This window comes from Dasypus novemcinctus, chromosome 3, assembly GCF_030445035.2.
Source record: "Dasypus novemcinctus isolate mDasNov1 chromosome 3, mDasNov1.1.hap2, whole genome shotgun sequence".
NCBI classification, from domain to species: domain Eukaryota; kingdom Metazoa; phylum Chordata; class Mammalia; order Cingulata; family Dasypodidae; genus Dasypus; species Dasypus novemcinctus.
This window is the reverse complement of record NC_080675.1, coordinates 97,112,563-97,126,996: the sequence shown is the minus strand read 5'-3', so window position 1 is coordinate 97,126,996 and position 14,434 is coordinate 97,112,563. Positions and strand designations below refer to the sequence as shown.

Genomic DNA, 14,434 nt, shown 5'->3' with positions numbered 1-14,434 from the left:
TAATTAGCTATGTAATAGTGGGTGATGTTCTTAAAACTTTTGAGTTAAGTCAAGATTTTTCATTTTCTTTCTCAGATGCCATTTTAACTTTGGAGCACAACAAAAATTTCTAAATAGATTTTTATATTCTTAATTAAGGAAACACTATTTTCTTGCTATCCAATTATGTAAAGTAGGGGAATTCACTGTTTTTTCTAAAGTGACTGAAGATAAAACATACTCAATTGATTTCAGTGTGACTTTATTACATAAAACACAGTAAGATTTGGTATATGGGTGATTTTATTGTAATTCCTCCCAAACCAATAAGAACCAATCATAAAATTTAAGAGTTAGAAAAAGCTGAAAGGGTAAAATAATTTAACCCCTCATTTTATAGATATAGAAACTAAGATCCAGGAAATTTAAACTCCAACTCACATACCCAATATATGAAAAAAATCCATACATAGAACACAAATGTTCTGCCTCCCCAACCAGTATGTTTCTAGCCTTGCTTCTAATAGGACATAAAGGTATCAAAAATGCCCTTCAAATTTCTTACTTGACTCTACATTTTGAATAAGTTATCTGTGATAGTAGTCAGAAATGCTCACTATTTAATAAAGGAATACAGGGAATAAATACTTAAAACTTACTTTAATTAATGTAATCTCGAAATCCATAACATATTAGTAAATTTTCCATAATAGAAGTGTATTCTTAAATAAGTAAACCCAAGGCAACAGGTGACAAAGAAGTTAAAGAAGTAATTTTATTTAATATAAATGCCAAAAAATCAATTTTATAAAATAATAACTTGATCAATTTGAATTTTAAAAAATAGAAATAGGAACTGAACATACATGCAACATAATGTACTCTCATTCATTCATATGAGCACAATATCAAACAAGTTAATACAAAAGGAAAAACAAACATACAAATAAACGCATACCTCCAAATAACAAGCCACAGACTCACCCCATTTTTCAGAAAATTATAAATGTGAATGAACACTTTTATATATACATATATATAAAAATGCCAGAACCCAAAGTGACATATAGACATATAATATAGGTGCTTAGATACACAGGCATAAACACAGCTGTCAGAAACATTCCAATAGGAAACAGTGATCTAGGAAACACCCAATAAGGTCAATTTATGTTGTGAATTTTTCACTACTGGTCAAAACTCAACAGTTCACAATGAAACTGAGATTAACAAAACACAATGCTCATACTTTAAATAATAGAAAAAGACTGAAGAACCCAGACTCTAAAGCCACTCTATACTGTAACTGAACTACTTATAAACTGAAAATGTGAAAACAGCTTCACATTTTCTATTTATTTTCACAGGGGAGTTGGCAACTCCTGTCTAGAATGAATTTTATTTGCTAGATGAAATTACTGAGAGTGAACAGAGAAATACTATACAAAAGTTAGCTAAATTCTTTTTACTTTGAAAGCCCTGCTAGAGACTTGCTGTTGCTCTAATTCACGACTTGGGGACGGAAAACTAAAAAAACTGTTATTGGGTTCAGGTGCTGTGGGAGAACCCACAAAAAATGGTCGGAATTGAAAATCTCCATCTCCACCACCACGATTTCGAACCGGTGTATTGTCCAAATGAAACTTGGAGGTGTTCCCTGGGGGGAAAAATTAGGGAAAAATTTAAGTATCTGTTTCCTTACAGATATTTAGGAATAAAAAGACAAAAGCCATTCAAATAAATATTTTTACCTGGACTCACCTCCTATGAAACAGACAAAATATACACCTAATGTTACATAAAGAAAAGGACCATGATTCCCACCCATAACCTCAACCACAGAATATACTTTACCTTCTTCTGTAATGCTCTTTCCAGTGATAGCCAAGACCTCACTATCAAAAGTAATGTGATTTAATGAAATACTTTCTTAATATAATAAACTTTATTTTGAAAGAGTTATTAAATTACAGAAAAGTTACATCAAAAGTATAAGGGATTCCCATATATCCCACTCCCTTCCCTTCCCCACATCTTCCCCTATTAATAACATCTTACATTAGTGTGGTACATTTGTTACAATTAATGAATAAATATTGAAGTATTGCTATTAAACAAAGCCTATAGTTTACATTGTGGTTTACACTTAATTCCAATGCCATAAAGATGCCCTATGTTCCACCTGTTATTCCATCCCCCTCTCCTCAGAACCACTGGTAACCACTAACTTTATATCACTGTTACGTGTTCTTCCATTACTACAATATTAAAAAATTTACTTTGTCCATAGTTGCATTCCCCTTTATCTGTTCATTCCTCAACCTTGAGGATTAGGGATGATGATGCCTGCTCTGCCTCAGATTGAGAGGGGGTGATTTATGTTTTTAATGGATATAGAATTTACATTAGCAAAATTTTATTCACATAACTATTTAAACTACTTCAGAGGGAACATGCAACTATATATATATATATAACCTTTTGGCTCAGGTTCTTTAAGAATAAAGCTTTTAAAATATTTTAATAAGCATTCTCTAAAATATGACAACTATGAAAAATTGGCACATACTCATGGCACAAGATCAATTATTATAGGCTTAAGAAAAATCAGAAAATAGAACTGATTTAAAAGCATCTATTACTGAACACTTAGTTTCTCTACAGGTTTTAATGGAACAAGTAAGTATAGGAAAATGCTGATTACATCTGCTTCAATCTAACAAGAGTAACAAGAATAAAAGGTAAATGTGTACAAAAAAAGGAACAAGAAAGAACTGGTAAATATGAAAAATGTCAAAATGTGGGCAGTGACAAGAAAAAGAATAAGACCATCTACAATGTCTATTTACAACATCACTTTGATGAACTAAATTAAAATATATGATTAACTGAAAGTTAAGCAAAAACTTGTTTTTGTTCCAAGTCTTGTATCTAATACTCCCCATCTCATCACCTCCTACCTTTTCTACGCCTCTGGACCTTCAAGTTCATTTTTCTCCCCTGGTTTCATCTCCTCCCCCCACTAAATCCATCTCAGCCTACAACAAAGATTAAATAAATCATTATCTAGGGAATTCCAGTATAAAAAGCTTCATACTTTTTCGGGATGCCAAAACCAATTTATATTAATAGCATACCAACAACCTACTGGATTTTGTTGTATCACAAGTAGTATAAAAAAAGACATAGTCTATACGATATCAAGAAGAGATATGAGATTCACTGCATTTGCCAAGGCAACTAACACGTAGAGAATGGCTAATATCACACTAGATTGTGAATTTACAGAGTGCAGAAATTCTATCTGCATAATGTTTATACCCTCATAGAGTAGGATCATGCCTAGTAGCCTGGTACATGAAACATGTTTAATAAATACTTGATGAATGAATGAATAAACAAATGATTTAACCAAATAGATAACAATAACTTAAGATCTTATTTATAATAGGTCTACATTCACCAGAATACAGACAAAGACCATGCACATGTCCAAACTGGGGTACACAATTCAATCCACCACAATCTTCCCTCAAGACCCCCAAGAGATATGTTCTTCCCACATGCAAAATATATTCATTACATCACAACATCCCAAATGCCTTAAGTCATTTCTGTAACAATGGTAAGTTCAAAATCTCATCAAAATTAATAAGGATATGGTCCATCCTGGGGCAAAATTCCCCTCTGTCTGTGGAGCTAGAAAATAAGTTATCTGTTTCCAATACACAATGGTGGGACAGCCATAGGATAGCCATTTCCATTCCATAAGGGAGAAATGGGAAGGAAAATAAGAGTCACAGGTGCCAATCAAGTTTGAAACCCAGCAGGGCAAAATCCATTATATTTCAAGGTCTGACAGTCATCTATGGATTGATGTTTTATTCTCCAGCCCTGATGGAGCAGCAGCCCCATCCCTTCCAAGCACTTGGACAGAGTCCATACTCTCCCCAAACACTGGGGTGAAGTCTCTCCCTCTCCTAGCATTGGGATGGCAGCAAGGCTCTCTATAAACACCAGGGCACAGACCCCACCATCTCTGAGAATTGGAGTGGCAGCACTCTCCCTGAAAAAATAGAGGGCAAGGACCACACCTTCCAAGTGCCAAGGCAGATAGCCTGCCCCCTCCAAGCACAGAGGCAGACTCACCCTTTCCAAACATGTGGGTGAGCCCACTCTTTCGGCCTGAGAAAAATTTTGCTTCCATGGTACTGCCCTTGAAGTCATTCCTCCTTCAGTTTGTCCCTTTTCTGTCCCTTTCAGTCAAGGCTTGTAACTGTCCTGATCATAGAAATTTTACAAAATTCTTGTTGGCTTTGCGTGCAGTTTAAGTGGGTCCAAACCATCATAAAATAGAACTTTCCACAGATCCTTCCTGGATAACTGCATTTCCAGTTCTGATTTCCACTGAAATGGCTGACAGAATCCATGTTCAGCCACTCCCACTTTAGCTAAAGGTTATTCAGTTAAACTCTCAGATGTAGTCCTGTTCTTTGGACACTCACCTCCTGGAAGCTCAGAGAGATCTCTGACAGAGTCATTTCTAGCCTTGATCTCAGAGCTGGCTATCTGGATAAACCAAGAATTTTCCAAATTATTAAGTGCTGGTTGCCTTGTACTTAACGGTTCAATCCTCAGTGTAGCTCTTTCCTCTCTCATTTCACTTTAAACTACAAGTAGAAACTAGGCTGCACCTTCCACACTTAGCTTGAAAATCTCCTCAGCTAAATATCCAAATTAACCACTTTCAATCTGATATCAGAACATAATTTTTCCAAGTTCTCTGCCACTTGATAACAAGTACCAATAACACCTCATCTTTCCTTCTTAGGCCTTACCAGAAGTACTTTTAGCATCCATATTTCAGTCTCTTCAAAGCAACCTAGGCTTTTTCTTGCAAGCACTTCACAAGTCTTCCAGACTCTACCCATTACTAAATCCCAATGCTGTATTCACATTTTAGGTATTTGTAATAGCAGCACCCCACTTTATAGTACCAAAAATTGTTTTACTTTCCAAGCTGGTATAACAAATACCCTACAATAGGTTGGCTTAAATATTGGGAATTTCTTGGCTCAGAGTTTTAAGGCTAACAGAAGTCCAAAACTGAGGTATCAACAAAGTTATGCTTTCTACCAGAACTGTGGCATTGTAGAGCTGGCTGCCAGGCAAAATCACTTAGTCCTTGGCTTTTCTGTCACATGTCAATACACAGGGTGGCATCTTCTCCTTTCTCTTCCAGTTTCCATTGACTTCCAGTTTCTCGTTGCTCCCTGTAGAGATTCCTTTTTTTTTAAAGATTTATTTTTTATTTATTTCTCTCCCCTTCTCCCCTCCCCCAGTTGTCTGCCCTCTGTGTCCATTTGCCGTGTGTTCTTCTGCGACTGCTTCTATCCTTATCAGTGGCCCCGGGAACCTGTGTTTCTTTTTGTTGTGTCATCTTGCTGTGTCAGCTCTCTGTGTGTGCTGCGCCTTTCCTGGGCAGGCTGATCTTTCTTTCGTGCTGGGCGGCTCTCCTTACGGGGTGCAGTCCTTGTGTGTGGGGCTCCCCTACACAGGGGACACTCCTGTGTGGCATGGCACTCCTTGCACGCATCAGCACTGCTCATGGGCCAGCTCCACATGGGTCAAGGAGGCCCTGGGTTTGAGCCGCGGACCTCCCATGTGGTAGGCGGACGCCCTATCCGTTGAGCCAAGTCCGCTTCCCCCTGTAGCTTTTCTATCCATTTGCTTATAAAGAACTCCAGTAATCCAGATTAAAGCCAACCTAACACAGTTGGGCCACACCTTAACTGAATTAACACCTTGAAGAGTTCTTATTTACTATAGGTCTACACCCACCAGAATGTGGACCAAGCCCAAGAACATGTCCAAACTGGGGTATACAATCCAATCCACCACATACAGGTTGAGACATAAATGGAGAAATCAAAGCACACCTATACCCTAGGTCCTTGATGACTCCACTGACTGGGTAGAACTCTGCAGAGCACAGTGCAAATCACTGATTAACAGAATAAATATGGCTATCACATGTCCTTACCTAATGGGAAGCCAAAAACACCAGACTGTGTGATCATGGATGGTTCAAGGGCAGCTTCTTGGTTAGCAATAGTGATGTTTCGTAGCCTAAGGCTATCGTAAAGGCCTTGGAGCTTTTGATACTGGCGATTGCGCTCCATAAGTTTCTCAGAGATGTCACTGAACTTTTTCTTGTATTCTTCTAGCACTTTCTTCATGGAAGTAACCTCCCCTTTCATAGAGGTCAATTCTACATCCTTGCTCTGAATTTGCTGAGTATATATCTTCTCCATCTGTTTCAGGTGGCCCTCAGCCTTGCTGAAATTGTATTCTTGATAGAGACGTTCCTGATGTACCTGTCACAAAAGAGAAAAATATTTTTAAGGTAATGAGTAGAGTTATATACTATACAACTTAATATAAACACAAAAAGAAAAGAAAGATGCTTCTTCTAGGATGTTATTACTTTAACATTTTAGAACCAGAACCAGGTTACGAAGCAATCAGAATGTAGAGTAGGATGATTGTTATATAAAGCAATAAGATATATCAGTAAATGCATAGGAAAAATCTGGAGGAATACTCTCAAACCATTAAACCATGAAAAAAATAAGTGATTATTTGGCTTACCTTACCAAATGACATGTACTTCAAAGGTTTTTAAGAAACACAATCCCATTTTTCAAGTAATCCACAATGTGGAGCACAGACTATATACCCCTGCCTTGTGGTACTCACAGCCTGTGTAATACCATCCCCTTGAGATTGGGCAAGACCTGTAACTGGACTGCAACAAAGGTGGTAGGATGTGACTTTGTGATTACACTACATAAGACTGTAAGGTCTGTCTTACTAGGAGATTCTCTTCCTTGCTGGCTTTGAAGATGCAGACAGCCATGCTGGGAAGGCCCACATGGCAGATAACTGAAAGTGACCTCCAGCCAATAGCCAGCAAGAAACTGAAACCCTCAATCTGACAGTCCACTGGACCCTGAATGCTGCCACCATCTTAGCTTGGAAGTGGATTCTTTCCCCGTCAAGCCTCAGGTGAGACCCCAGCCCCAGCCAATACTTTAAGCCATGTGAGACCCTGAACAGAGGTCCCCACTAGGTAATGCATAGACTCCTAACTCCCAGACACTGTATTGTTTTAAGCTAGTAGATTTGTTGTTTAAACCATTAAGTTTGTTGTACAATGGTTGATAACTCCTACAAACAGAAATTAATTTTGGCTTATCTCTGGATTTACTGCCCTATAAATATTTTGACAAATTCCTGTCACTGGATCTGAAAACCTGAATAGACCAATATTAAAAGATGACAAGACCCAGAGGATTCTCCTAAAGGTGCTCCTCTCCCATCACATCAGAAAGCACACCATGTCAGGTACCCTCTGCCAATGATGCCAGTGATGCAACTTTTAATCATTTAATTGAGATCTTAGCATTGTAAAGGCAAGCACTAGAGGCATCCACAAAGGAATGGAACTACATTCATTGAAAAACAATTTAAAGATCTTGTTCAATAAGAATGATACCAAAACCCTAGTTTTCAGGAAAAAATAGACTTTAAAAAGTATATAAATTCAACAGTACTGCAGATTTGGTTCAAGAACCATAGAACAAAACTCAAGAAAGCAAAATACAAGCATATTCAGCAAAAAACAAGAAGCTCAACAACAGTAATTACCTGAGGAAAGGTCAAGACAAGCCCTTCCAAGAGAAATATGGAAACAACACACAGACTCCCTAAGGGTGCTCGTCCTGTTTCCCTAGTTTATACAATTAATTCAGTACCTTCATTCCAACCTAGCATATGTCCCAACTTTAGAGTTCCCACAGATCACTTTGTTGACGACCATTTTAGCTGCTGCCAAGATCCTAACTTATATGGCTTCTATCCAATTTTGGAACCCCAAATTCTTCTCCTAAGCTTAGATTCCAATTCTTTTGTCTCTTCATCTCTACAAAGAACTTAAACAGCATTTTAAGTTCTCTCCATTGCAACTTTTCTGTAAATCTAAAATTATGCCCAAATAGAAAGTTCATCATCTGGCTCTGCTTTCAGGATACTCAAGCTAGAACAAATTCACTATAAGATCATTTTTAAAAGTCATATATCACATGGTATACAGCCTGTTGGAAAATGAATCATGTCCCCTAGAAGACTCAGTTAAGAGACTGAAGAAGACAGATCACCATGTGACAGAGGCAAGAAACCCACTGTCAGAAAACTATAGGGGAGGGTTGATGTGAAGGTGGTTAAAGATGGTGTTTAGGGCACCACTGCTATCAAACGCTGGGATTGTGGGCTGGGGGCCTGGGGAGCTTGAAGAACCTCCTGCTTCGGTAGGCGAAACCCCCCAGGAGAGAAATACAAAGAGCGAATTTTTGCAGAGGCCTGATCTTACTGGAGGGAGGTATTAAAAAAGGGACCATGGGAAGCAGATGTGGCTCAATGGATTGGGTTCTTGTCCACTATATGAGAGGCCCTGGGTTCACTTCCCAGGGCCTCCTTGTGAAGGCAAGCTGGCCCATACCCACGGAGAGCTGACAGCCCACACCCATGGAGAGGTGGCACAGCAAGATGATGCAACAAAGGGAGACAAACAGACACAGAAGAACGTGCAGCAAATGGACAAAAAGAGCTGACAGCAAGCAAGCAGCAAGGGCGGGGGAATAAATAAAATAAATCTTAAAAAAAAAAAAAAAGAAAACTATAGACTTCTGATGAAGCATGGCCTACCAATACCTTGATTTCAGCCTTTCATTTTTCAAGGAGGTACCAGGGAAACCTGGTAGCTTGTCCAAGTGAATCAGGTGCTCAACCACTGAGCTACACTGGCTCCCTAATTTCAGACTTCTAGCCTCCAGAAGTGTGAGACAACAAATTCCTGTTGTTTAAGCCAACCAGTCTGCAGTATTTGTCATAGCAGTCCTGGCAAACTAAAACATAGCCAGGGCCAGGTTTAGAGAACTTTTTAGTCTTAATAGTGTATATTAGAAAAAATAAATGCTGATAAACAATAATATAAGGACAGATCTCAAAAACTTAGGGTGGGGGGAAGCGGATATGGTACAATGGATAGAGCTTCCGCCTACCATATAGGCGGTCCAGGGTTCAATACCCAGGGCTTCCTGGCCCGTGTGGCAAGCTGGCCCACGTGGAGTGCTGCCACGCACAAGGAGTGTCGCCCCACACAGGAAGTGGCCCCCATGCAGGAAAGCAGACCGCGCAGGAGTGGTACCACCCACACACAGAGCTTAAGCAGCAAGATGACACAACAAAAAAAAGAGACAATATGAGACACAGCAAACTAGGGAGCTGAGGTGAAGCAAAAGAATGATCACCTCTCTCCCACTCCAGAAGGTCCCAGGATGGGTTCCCGGAGCTGCCTAATAAGAATACAACAGACACAGAAGAACACACAGTGAATGCACCCAAAAGAGCAGACAACTGGCGGGAAGGAAAAAAATTTAAAAAAAAAAATTAAAAAAAAACTTAGGGTGGGGTTACAGCAATTAAATCCAAAGGAAAAAAAGATGGAGAAGAAAATAACAAAGATCAAAGTAGCATACACCCACCTACCTGGCCCAGCACCCTTGCCTGGTGGGTGATGCTCTGTGCCTGCTATAGCTAGGGATTTCAGGCCACCTATCTATAATACCAGTCAGAGAGGAGTATATCACATGCTTGGAAAATTCCCAAACATCAACACAGTCTGTGAGGTTCAGCAAACCCCCAAGTGAATGTGTTTAAAATAGGAAATGTTATATTATACATATGCTACCACAATAATTTTTTAAAATATGTGCCTTCGTAAGTCATCTTTATCTCCCCAGAAGGAACAACTATTTTGTCTTGTCACCATTTATTAGTTTTGCCTGTTGTTGAACTTCAGAAAAGCAGAATCATAAATTATGAGCTCTTTTGCATTCAACTTCTTTTACCCACCATTTCACTGGTCAGATTCATTCATGTTAAAGTGGGGCTCTCTTTTTTGTTTGTTTGTTTGTTTGTTTTAGAGATGTTATGGGTTTGCAGAACTATCATGCATAAAATACAGGATTTCCATAAACAAAAAATAGAATAAATTTTTAAAATTAAAAGAAAAACTTTGACAGAAAGTGAAATACACATACTTTCCATTTTTCTACCATTTTTAATTTGTCCATTCTATATAGTTTGATGTAACTCCACCACATAGGAGGGTTACTTATCCTTAAAGCATTAATGTATTGTAAATACCTGGGTTGGGTTTTTTATTAGTAATATTCTTTCTCATCCTCTAAACTTTAGCATGAATGACACTAATAAGAAGGTGCATGAGAAATAAATGTTTCCTAGTACTAAATATATATATGTGTGTGTGTGTTGAATAACTAAGTAGGGAAAAATAAGTACGTGTAATAAAGAAAAACTCAGTTTGGGCTACCTTTACTAAGTTATTTGCTGGGTTCCACCATATCTGAACATATAAACGCATCACATGTACATGCTCAATCAATACTATCCCAAATAGGAATCTATTTTAAGATACAGCTTCTATTCATTCGGCCAATAAATATTTAGTAAGACTTAAGACCAGTAACTAGTGTGACGACAAAGGAGCCAGAGATGTGTAAGAATCAAAATCTGACCTTAAAGAACTCTCCTAACTAGAAGAAATATAAAGGATGCAGGTAATCACATAACAGTATAAATGATACACTACAGGTAAGCATGAGAAGATGCAGGGGCATGAAAGTGGGGCACCTTACCCAGAAAAATATAATAAAAATGTTTCCTTTATGTTTGTCAAATACAACTTTTAAAAAGCATTATAAATGGAAAACACATGATAATAAATGCATATGCAGGACATAAAAAGATATTAAAGTACATGATAAAATTTCTTCACAGGAGGGTCTTTCTAAGGAGGTAAGAAAGGCAGAAATCATAAGGGGGGGAAATCGATACATCTAAATACTCAAGATTTTTAAAACTTCTAAATGTCAAAAAAATCAATGAAACTAATAAAAGATAAGTGAAAATGGTGAAAATTTCTTACAATATTTGAAATTATTTATATATAAAGATAAATCTTACAAATCAGTAAGGGGAAAAAATTACAGCAATTGAAACAAGCAGACTGAAGCGGACAATTCATAAAAGAAGAAATGCATGAAAATAAATATAACTAAATCTGTTCATTTTACAAATCATCAAAGAAATGCACATTTAAAGAGGAATGATTCCTCTCTTGATCTAGAGGTGGAGAGGACATCGCCATCCCAGGGTCCATAGAATGGAGAAACAGAATATGGATTAGAGTGGGCTTACTGATATTCTACTATAAAACTATTATGACTACTAATGGAAGAAATTGTAGCACTGAGGTGGAGAAAGTGGCCATGGTAGTTGCTGAGGGCAGGGAGAGGGAAGAAGAGATGTGATGTGGGGGCATTTTTAGGACTTTGGGTTGTCCTGAGTGATACTGCAGGGTCAGATGCTGAGCTTTATACATCCTGCCATAACCCACTGAATGTACTGGGGAAGAGTGTGAACTACAGGGTAAACTATTATCCATGTGGTGCAGCAATGCTCCAAAATGTGTTCACCGAGTGCGATGAATGTGCCACAATGACGGGGGAGTTTGTTGGTGTGGGAGGAGTGGTGGGGGGTTGGGGAGTATACAGGAACCTCTTATGGTTTTTTTTTGTGTAATTGTTTTTGGGTTTTTTTTAAAGATTTTATATTTATTTCTCTCCCCTTACTCCCCCAACCCCCCTGTTGTCTGCTCTCTGTGTCCATTCGCTGTATGTTCTTCTGTGACCACTTCTATCCTTATCCGTGGCACCGGGAATCTGTGTTTCTTTTTGTTGCGTCATCTTGCTCTGTCAGCTCTCCATGTGTGTGGCACCATTCTTGGGCAGGCTGCACTTTCTTTAGCGCTGGGCAGCTCTCCTTACGGGGGGCACTCCTTGCACGTGAGGCTCCCCTACGCAGGGGACACCCCTGCATGGCAGAGCACTCCTTGCGTGCATCAGTGCTGTGCACGGGCCAGCTCCACATGGGTCAAGGAGGCCCGGGGTTTGAACTGCAGATCTCCCATGCGGTAGGCGGACGCCCTATCCATTGGGCCAAGTCTGCTTCCCTCTTATGTTTTTTAATGTAACATTTTTTGTGATGTATATATCTTCAAAAAAAATACAATTTACAAAATTGATGGGGTGGAGGGTGGGGAGTGGGTTATATTGGAACCTCTTATGTTTTTAATGTTTTTTAATGTAGCATTTCTTGTGATCTATTAACTTTAATTTTAAAAAGTATAAAAATCACAATGAGAAAAAATAAATTAATGATAAAAAATAAAATAAACACTTTAAACAATGCTTACACACACACACACACAAAAGAGGAATAAGATTCTATTTTACTGACATCTAATTATTAAGTGGAAGGTGCAGAAAACCAAGGACTACATTTCTTAAGGGGACACAACTGATACAAACTTAATGATGTAAAATTTGGAAATATTGCAATTTTTAAAAATCCTTTAAAATGTGTTTATCCCTCTTAGGAATTTAATCATAGGAAATCATTAAGGATGTGAATTTGACTGTAAGAATGCTCATGAAGGAATTTTTTATAACTTGGAAACAAATTATGACACAAGGCAACCATTAAAAATGTTATAGAATACATAATTTTAAAATATTTAGTAAAACATTCAAAATAAACAGAATAATAAACAGACCTTAATATATTGTTACTATTAACTGGTCTTAAAAACAGTATTATGGTATTATACTATTTTTGTACAGAAAAAATATATTTATGCATAGAAAAAATCTATCGATACACAAACAAAATGGTTATCTCTGAGTGATAAAATTATGTGTGTTTTTTAATGTTTCCTTTTGGATTTTCAATAATAAACATACTACTTTTGTAAAACAGAAAATTATTTATTAAAAAGAAAGTTCTCCATACATTCATAAAAAAATTAAAAATACAAACCCAGTAAAGGGAAAACACTGGAAGTTCCCAAATATGCCCCTAAAATCATACTTTCCAGAAAAACTAGCCTATGCACTAACCTGATATGTCCAGAAGGCCAGAGCTCGGGAGCTAATGTCCAACACAATCTCAGGTCGTAGTCCTGCCAATACCATGGCTTTATATTCCTCTGACGGGCTGAGTTCTGTACGGACAATATCTAGCTTTCCAGAAAGGGTACTGTTGCAAGCAGGGCAGATAGCTGGTGAACGACTAAACTCACCACTGCCATGCTGATCACAGAAGATATGCGAGCAAGCAGTGACCCACGCATAACCAGAGAGTTTGATGCGACACTTACGATAATTACAAAGTAGCATGTCTTCACACAAAGACATAATGGAATAGTGAGGTCTTCCAGATGTAGAAAAGAATCCTAATAAGGTAAATGGAAAGGTCAAATAAGTCAACTTGCAAAGAAAATGAAAGAAGCAGATCTGTGAACCTTTGAAAATAAAACAGGCTTATTTTTATTTTATGATGATAAAATTATACATGTTATGTTGTTTTTATTAAAATCAATATATTATATAGATTTCAGGATCGCAACAATATTGTGCTCCTTCTTCATAAAAACCACTGAAAAGGCTACAAAATTTTATTTAAAGAAAAAGTTAAAAACATAGGTGATTCCAAATCTTATTAAAGTCAAAAATAATAAATCATATGTACTTGGACAAAAGCTTAGGAACATTTACAAAATACAATCAAATCAAAATTAAATCAGTGCTTTCTGCCATTTCTCAATATCTAAACAAAAATCCAAGTTCATTCAAAGTTTGCTAGACTATTTTAGTACCACACTCACAATTGGTAGACATAAATAAATCCAGGCATTGATTTCAACCATTCCTTAGCACAATGTATTTTAAGCTACATTTTTAGGTTTTTCTTTTTTTTTAATTATTTTATTAAAGTTAATAGATCACATAGAATGTTACATTAAAAAAAACATGAGGTTCCCATAGAACCAACATCCCATACACCCACCCCTATTATTTTTGTAAAGTGTATTTTTTGAAGATACATACATCACAAAAAAGGTTACATTATAAAAAACCTAACAGGTTCTTTATACCCACCATCCCCCCAAACTAACAACCTCCCCCATCACTGTGGCACACTCATCGCACTCTATGAACACATTTTGGAGCACTTCTGCACCACATGGATAATAGTTACTCTGTAATTCACACTCTTCCCCCAGCACATTCAGTGGGTTATGGCAGTAGGTTTTTTTGTATTTGCTAATTTCCCAAATTCTTTACCTACAGTTGCCTTGATATAAAAAGAGTAGCAGGCTGTTAGTATTCAATTAAAACTTCCCTAATTCATCCAAAAATTGACTATTAAGTCTAAAAAATCTGTATAAAATAGGATTTTTAACCAGTTT

General features: G+C 37.5%; 1 protein-coding gene across 8 annotated transcripts in view; it reads right to left on the bottom strand.

Moving 5' to 3' along the window:
* Positions 1-740: 740 nt before the first annotated feature.
* The window catches only part of CCNB1IP1 (cyclin B1 interacting protein 1), a 31,580-nt gene continuing 17,886 nt past the window's right edge, over positions 741-14,434 (bottom strand). For all 8 annotated transcript variants that reach the window (XM_012521290.4, XM_012521288.4, XM_058293839.2 and 5 more), the window contains 3 exons: positions 13,083-13,417; positions 6,023-6,356; positions 741-1,636 (listed from right to left, as the gene is read on the bottom strand). In XM_012521290.4, coding sequence (XP_012376744.1) covers positions 1,434-1,636; positions 6,023-6,356; positions 13,083-13,417 — 872 coding nt within the window. In that variant the 3' untranslated portion in view covers positions 741-1,433. The remainder of the gene's footprint in view (positions 1,637-6,022; positions 6,357-13,082; positions 13,418-14,434) is intronic.